The 7,974-nt window shown below is 37.1% G+C and overlaps 1 protein-coding gene across 1 annotated transcript; it reads right to left on the bottom strand.

The window, feature by feature from the left end:
• Positions 1 to 3,779: 3,779 nt before the first annotated feature.
• LOC142357066 (uncharacterized) lies at positions 3,780 to 7,241 on the bottom strand. The gene is made up of 6 exons (XM_075408781.1): positions 7,147 to 7,241; positions 6,734 to 6,903; positions 6,203 to 6,286; positions 4,694 to 4,800; positions 4,399 to 4,529; positions 3,780 to 4,051 (listed from the first exon to the last, which is right to left on the bottom strand). The coding sequence occupies exons 2-6, from the start codon at positions 6,824 to 6,826 to the stop codon at positions 3,951 to 3,953; spliced, it is 516 nt and encodes a 171-aa protein (XP_075264896.1). The 5' UTR covers positions 6,827 to 6,903; positions 7,147 to 7,241; the 3' UTR covers positions 3,780 to 3,950.
• Between the last annotated feature and the right edge of the window lie 733 nt (positions 7,242 to 7,974).

The raw sequence follows: 7,974 nt of genomic DNA, 5'->3' as shown, positions 1-7,974 counted from the left end.
TGTTTTTACTTTTTATATTTATCTAAATTTACACTTACTTCATCACTTTTTTACGATCTTTGCAAAAATTGTAAATTAGTTTGGCCGTTGAGAATTTAAAATTTTAGAATTATAACCAGACTGAAACCTCGAATGCTGATTTTAGTTGAAGCCATGGTTAATGCACTAAGTGAAAATAACATTAATGGTTTGACAGATGGAAGATGATAGTAGATCAATCCTCATTACCTCTTTCAGCTTTTATATTTCTAAATGTTACTCTTAAAACTGCGCTCCTAAAACAAATAATTGCAAGTTGTGCCTTGTTTAAATACAGAAAAAGTAACTAAGAGTAAAAAAAAATTATTGAAAGAACTGTATAGTGATCTACAGTTTTGCGTCGGTTTTATACGTTTTAGAAATATACTTTGCGTTTTTTCAACGTTTAATTTAGGTTTCGCTTTTGAAGTAGTTTTGTTTAAAATTTGAATTTCAATTTATAGTTGTTCCGGGTCTGATTAAGTAGAGACTTGTTTGGTGGTCTATTATAATGCGTCCGTAATGAAAGTTTTACAATTTAAAGTTTGTGTGTTATCAATTTTTGAGTTAGGTTTTGCATTAAATTGAGGCTGCTTTCTTTAAAATACTCGCATCATTTTTAAATTTGAACAGATTTTTGTCGAGGGTCGACTTTCTGTAATTTTGAAATAAGTTTGAGACGTGATGAGCTGTCGCGTGGAGGTAAAATTTCAAATCAGTTTAAGAAGTTTTGAAGGAGCCAATGAATTTGCTTTGAAAACTCTGCTCAATGTACTCCTCAATAATAGGGGAAAATAGAAAGAACTTCAGGAGTTTATGTTGCTATGGCTCGTTTGTTCTTGGATAATGTTTTCTTCACAAAAATGGGACATGTTTTGAACATAACTTTGCATTCATTCCCTGAAAATCACCTTAATTGAAAAATCCTTATTATTCTTTCGTCAAATTTCTTGGTTTTGTTTTGTTTATGCATATTGAAACAATTCTGCAAAAGTTTAGCTCAAACCTCACAAAAAACTTTTCTTTAGAAATCTGACAATATTTATTTAATTTGAGAGGGCTTGAAGACAAAAAAGATATGAAATCAAACTCGAAAAATCAGAAAATTAAGATTTAATGATGTTCAGCTTATTTTGTTGCAAAAGGTTTCAGCCATGTTTTCGGAAAAGATTTCCTTGAAGCTTACTCACAACAATACTTTCAACATTTAAGTTTTTTTCATGATTTTTAGCTAATTCTAACAACTATCAATTACAAATGGACATAAGGAAAGGTTTATTTACACGCTCCAAATGATGAAATAATCGTTAAACAAAATGAAGGATTTGAAAGTTTGGCTGATGAGAAATCGTTTGTTTCTAAGTTAACTAAGAGTGTGTGGTCTGAAATTTGGAAGAAACTGATATGCGCCTTAAAAATTTTTCTTAAATACGTAAGCTTTTCGTAACTCAGTTCAGTTCAATTATTTGTTTAAGAAAGCGCAATGGAAAAGCAATTGATGTTTTTTTTGTGTGTCAATGACTTAATAGTTTGCTTTTTTGGAAAGATTTTTAATTGGTTTTAAGTCAAAACCTCCAAGACTTTCACAGTTAGTTAATGTTTAGATTTTAATGCTTCTCAGCAATAAAAAAATGAGAGGAAGTCTTTGTACTCAAGTCTTGTCCAAGAGCATTACATTTAAAAAACTTAGACATGTTCAAAATCTACGACTGTAAGCCATTAGAGGAAATTGCCAACTTTATAAATACAACAGTCATCAAGGGCGGGGTAATGAAACCCTAGAACGGAGAAACCAATTTCTGAAGAGTGCCATAGATTGTCTTAATTTTTTAAAATTTTGTCAAGTAGACCTGATTTTTGCTTGTTTCTAATGCTTATGAAAACGATAAGACTATTTTCTGTAAGCCTCAGATCCTGGACTTAATTATCTGATGTTGAGGTTGATTTGGCATTCAACCTAGATAACAGGCGTGCTTCAGGTTTTTGTTTCATGTTAAGATGGTCGTCTGCAACAATTAATTCGGTTGTAAGGCACAAAGGACTGTAGCAACATTAAATACTGAAGCAGAGATTCAGGCGTTGTTGAAACGAGTAGAGAAATCATTGACTGAAATTCCTGAGTACTCAAAATTTTCTGTGAGTTAACTCTGAAAACATCTGTGATTAGTCAGGCTTTCATTGTTCTAAATAAGCGTTATATGCATTATGAAGAAGCTAAACGTTTTGCTATAACATTGCACTAAGTGAGTTAACTAAGAGAAAACCGGACAATTGAATTGTCGTGTTTAACAACAGACAACATGCCTGCAGAAATTTTAACCAGTCGCTTGAAATATGAAACCAAGCATTTTTGAAAGTATCTCCTTGGCGAAACCTTGCTTGAAAGTAAGTTTCAGCATGACTCAAAGGTTAAGAAATAGAAAAAATGCATAATTCTGAGCTAATTTTATACAAATAGATCCAGTTTTGGTGGATTGTTGAGATGATTATTACGAGCTGTAGTGCAAAAACGCCAAATTTGCATGAATTGAATAAAATGATCGTTTCATAAAAATTGTTAAGGTTCAAACTCAACTAACATCTAAACAGCACTGTGCACCTTTCTTGGCCGAGTTTTTACCCTTATTCCTCCCCACTCCCAAAAAACGGGGATTAAATTAAGGCAAATTCCACTCCTATTTGTCCGGGAAAAGAGTGAAAGAGCACTTTTTAACAATTATCATTTACAGCTCTTTCTCCACTCTTTTTTACACTCTTTGCAAAGATGCAAAGAGTAGAAATTAGGGTAGACTTTTTTGCGGATTAATCCCTGGTAGTCGGTTCCACTTCACTTCTTTACTCGGTTTTGTTGCGAAAATATGAGGGGCTTTCCCATGAAATTATAGCGCCCCATTATGGTATAAATAACCATGTTTGTGGGGCAATAGGTTATTTGACCACTAAGCGGGGGGGCTGTAATGGGAAAGACCCAAAACATCTTCCTTCGCAGGTTTGCTGCTGCATTGTCTCAGTTTATATTTTCCCCCAAGTTGCAATCTCTTACACAAATGTTGGCCGTGAACAAAGATAGAAACCAATAATTAACATAACAGGAAGTCATGATCAAAAAATGAATTTGGTACAAAAGAAAGACCATATTCAATGTTTTCATGTTGTCATTTTATAATCATATTTCATTTTTCCGATTTTACATCATATTTTATATATTTTATACCTTTAACTGCTTCTAAACAGTTCATAGTTTATTCATGTTTCGAAAAAAATTTTGAGATGTGAATTTTCTTGTTCATTTCCGAGTCTTAGTCTAATTCATTAATATTTCGCATGATTGCAAACTTAGAAGTGTATTCGGAAACAAGTGTATTGAATGATTTGCCACAGGGATTCAAATCAATTAAGAGCAGGACAGTATCTTAAGTCAAGCCGTAATATGATCTTAAAAGGCTTCTATAAATCTGCGGGTGCGGGTGAAACCTAATAGTGCATATTTGAAATTTTTTACTCAAAGACCCAAAATTTCCGCGCTGTAAGCTTACTGTTACAAATTCACAGCAAACCTTTGTTCCATTCCAGCCGAGCCCACACACTATTAGGGTATTAACTTCGCTTAGTTGAACGCTTTAGTCTGTAAATTATAGTCACCCTAAATATAGTGCCCTAAATTATAGTCACCTAGAGCGCATCGTTACAATTATTTAGGGCAATATGATTGCTTTAGGGCAAGATGTTCATACTTCTTTTCGTATCAGTAGAAAAACAGCTATGAATCGAAGTTAAATTTAAAAACATGGTCGCTGTTTAACATTCCAAAAACAAGGACATCAAAGCAGGATAAAGCACGCAATCAAAGACAAAATTCATTGCAGCTCCCAAATTTGGTAACAGCCCACAAATTGCAAATTACCATGCCAAAGAACTCTTTTGAGATTAGATTAGAAATCCAAACGTCGCTGAGCTTTCCCTGGTGGCATCTTCACCCGGTCTCTCGAAGAGGAATGCTGGTCACTCAGGTCTCGCGAATTTTTTAAACTCACTAGCAGGCAAGTAGCAGCAATTAGAAGAGAAGTAAGTTGTTTGAAACGTACTTGTTTCGCCTCCTCCCCCACCCCCCCTATTTTAATGCGTTGTTACATGTTAATTTAGCACGTGCGCCTGAGGGCGTAAAAGTTATCTTGTCGGTGAGCTTTGGGGTCCGAAACAGAAACGATGTAACCAGATTTTGTCAACCCCCCCCCCCCCCCAAGGGGTTTCGGGTCCAAGTCCCCCCCCCCCCCCACGCCCAATAAGTTGTTGCAGTGGCCTATATTGAAGAAAACTGCTAAGACCGGTCATCAACTGGCACTAAAATTCTTTTTTAAACTATTGTAATGGCACAACAACTTGTCTGCTGCTGGCATGTTTGACTCGCTGGCGGCATGAATACATCATCGCCTGCCAAATCCAGCTGCTCTGGTTCCTTTCTGCTTTCTGCTTTCTTCCTGTTGTTTGTGTCAGGACATGTTTTCAGTGGCCTAAAATAAACAGGATGATCTCTATATCGTCGATAACCGTCAATAACAAATGATAAGTCATATATGGTAACTGGGGGGGGGGGGCTGAAGATTATATACAAATGCATATACAAGGGTCTATAAGCTGGGAGATGTGAGGGGGGCTATAAAAATAGCGGCCATACCTCTCGCGATTTGGCACAGCCCAAAGAAGACAGTTGAGGAAATCGTCTTCCGTCATTGTCCCGCTAAAGCTATATTTTCTTCCAGTCGAAGCTGTGCTCAAACCATTCTACACATTCAAAAGTTGAATTTAAAAACACGTTTACCGAGAGCCGGGTATATAGTCTGTCCCATAAAGTTGAAATAAGCGAACGTTCGAAAACGTCAAAAACAGGCAATTGAGCATCAAATTGGTCATTTGAATGTCAATCTATATTTCCATCAAGCTTCTTATCAATTTTTTCTACATTTTTTAAATTTGAACTTTGACCTTTGAAATCAGTCCAGTGGCTTCTGAAACGTTGGGGGACACGCTATATATAGTCTGTCCCATAAAGTTGAAATAAGCAAACGTTCGAAAACAGCGAAAACATGCAATTGAGCACCAATGTGCCCATTTGAATGTCAACGTTTTGTCCATTAAGCTTTCGTTCATCAAATTTTTCTACATGTTTTAAAAATTGAACTCTGAACTTTCAACTCTAACCTGTGGCGTTTGAAACGTTCGCTTATTTCAACTTCATGGGACGCGCTATAGTAAGTCCCATAAAGTTGCAACGCAAGCGATCGTTCGAAAAGCTCGGGGCATGCAAATGGGAAGTGTTTTGCTAGATATTTGCAAGTTTTAAATTCGAACTTTGTCCTTTGAAACGTTCGATAGCGTTGCAACTTTATGGGACTGACTATAGTATAGCGTGTCCCATACATAAAGTTTGAACTAAGCGAACGTTTCAAAAGCCACAGGTTAGAGTTCAAAGGTCAAAGTTCAAATTTAAAACCAAGAAAAAATTGATGAATAGAAGCTTAATAGGAAAATACGTTGACATTTAAATGACCAATTTGATGCTCAACTGCCTGTTTTTGGTGTTTTTCAAACGTTCACTTATTTCAACTTATGGGACAGACTATATATAGAACGTTCGGAAATCTCAAAAAACGTGCAATTGAGCATCAATGTTGTCATTTTTTTCAAGCTTTGATCATTTCACCTCCTTTTTCTACATTTCATCTCCTGTTTTTTCAAACTTCTGACCTTGAAATTAACATTTGGGTCTTTTCCATTATACCCCCACCCCCCCAAGCTAGTGGTCAGATAACCTATAGCCCCCCTCCTCCCCCCGCACACTCATGGTTAATTATACCATAATGGGGGGCTATAACTTCATGGGGGTGCTATAATGGGAAAGACCCACTATTTAACGACTTTTAACCTTCCCTGTTAGAACGCACAAAATGTGCACGTTTTAAACTGAAAAGCAATACTAAGCAGTACTTCTGGCTATAGGTACGAGCTTCTGACCTTTTCTTAAATCACTCTTCGCCGTAGCCTCAAATCAATCAATTGATTGAAAGAACCACAAAACATTGATTAATAAATTAAACTTGAGATTTACCACCTAATTAAAAGTATTGGGTATATTCTGCGTATATTTTTGTCGTTTGTGTCTTGTCATGACACCGGCAGAACTTACCCCAAAGAAAAAACTTTCACTCCAGAGTCGGTGAGGATAGACCTCTCGTATGCTGACATAGTCAAATGGCGAAGGGCAGCTGTTCTAAAACAGAAACATACCACCACTGAGTGATCTCATTCTCCGCTTGCCCCCCCCCCCCCCAAAAAAAAAAAAAGTTAGACGTGCCATTACTGAATATTAAATTGAATCGTGCAAAGTGTGTGTGCAAATATAAAATGCACCCACTCGGGGGGGGGGGGGGGGAGAGAACAGCTATAATTGCATTTTTTTGGGGGGGCTACAATGGGGAAGTCCCAATTATTTCACTATTTGAGGATTTAGAATTTTTCTGAAATATTGGATCTATTCTGTTTCGCCCCCCCCCCCCCCCCTCCAGTGTTTTTTTATGACCCGCTGTTACAAATTATTTGTTATGTAGCCCGTTACTATGTAAGAAAATAGCACATGAGCCTGGGGGTCATAAAAAATTTATGCTCACTAAGCTTGGTGGGGGGGGGGGGGGGAACAGAATAGATCCGAAATTTTTACCCCTCCTGTGACTGAAGCATTGTGGCTGCCTTCCTGTTCTTCGTCTTTCCTCGCAAAGGGATTGATCCTACTGAAAAAGTCGCTTATTCTCATTGTTGCGAAAACAAATTTGAATATACAAATCAAAAGTTAAACTAATAAGTTTGATAATCTTCGTTCTTCGTTTGTAGCTATTGTTTCATTTGCAGAGCCTTTTATCAAGTTAAGTATACGTAAATCGTGAGATCTATTACTTCGATCCCTAACCCTAGCCCTCGTCGCGACGACAAAAGTACTATTTTCAAGGTAATTACTGAAGGTCTTATGCAGAAAATCCTTAAGTACTGAAAAATCTGATTAAAGTTTCTCTGAAAATGCTCGGGAAAAAACTTCAAAATTTCAGCTCAGCAAATGAAGCAGTCGAATTTTTTTACAGTGTCTAATTAGTTGTCTACTTCGTTGCTTTCTTTCGCGTATAACCAAAATGAAGAAACCCATCCACAAATTTTACGGTGACTTTTTCTTTTCATTTTTCCCGGAAAAAAGAAAACAAAAGCGTGAACGCAAAAAGGCAACAATAAACTTTGCAATTTTCGCTCCATAATTACTAAGCCGCATTAGAAAAGAGGAAAACTCATCGAAAAAGTCATACATTGACGTTTTCTGCATAGGTTACGTGACTCTGCTGTAAGTCACTGAGAACTTCTGGCATTTAGCAAGAACTGCGAAGCGCGGTTCGAGACGTTTAGTCAGAGTTTCAAATTGACTTATGCTGAGTGTAAATTAGCATGAATCACGAACTTGCCGAAGCTACAAAATGCTAAAAGTTCCTAAAGACAACTGGCATTTTATTATCTGGCGCTGCAGACTTCCGGCATTTTCAAATTTGCCAGCGCGCGTGTGTTTTATCCGTTATATTATCCATGAAATTGTGGATACAAGTCCGATATGATAAGCAAATCCGGGGGGGGGGCAGCTACTCGTTCTGGGATCCATTCTGTTTCGCTGTTTCGCTACCCCCCCCCCCCCCAGTGTTTTTATGACCCCCAGTTACAAATTATATGTGGTTATATAGCACCTAACTATGTAAGAAAATAGCACATGAGCCCGGGGGGACAGAATAGATCCCGTTCTGCAAGAATAATGGGATCTATTCTGCCCCCCCCCCCCCCCCGCTTAGTGAGTACAAATCTTATGACCCCCAGACGCACGTGCTATTTTCTTAATAGTGACGTGCTATATAACAACATATAATTTGAAAC

This window comes from Convolutriloba macropyga, unplaced genomic scaffold, assembly GCF_964194025.1.
Source record: "Convolutriloba macropyga unplaced genomic scaffold, txConMacr16.3 SCAFFOLD_6047, whole genome shotgun sequence".
Lineage (NCBI taxonomy): Eukaryota > Metazoa > Xenacoelomorpha > Acoela > Convolutidae > Convolutriloba > Convolutriloba macropyga.
Note: the sequence above shows the minus strand (reverse complement) of the source record. Positions and strands in the feature narration are given on the sequence as shown.

Excerpts from the sequence above, each read along its gene's own strand:
- LOC142357066 (XM_075408781.1), bottom strand. The coding sequence starts at position 6,826 with ATGAGAATAAGCGACTTTTTCAGTAGGATCAATCCCTTTGCGAGGAAA. Across the intron at positions 6,287-6,733 it reads ATGCTTCAGTCACAGGAGGG|AACAGCTGCCCTTCGCCATT; the intron begins GTAAAAATTTCG and ends TTTCTGTTTTAG. Across the intron at positions 4,052-4,398 it reads AACATGCCAGCAGCAGACAA|TGAGTTTAAAAAATTCGCGA; the intron begins GTTGTTGTGCCA and ends CTTGCCTGCTAG.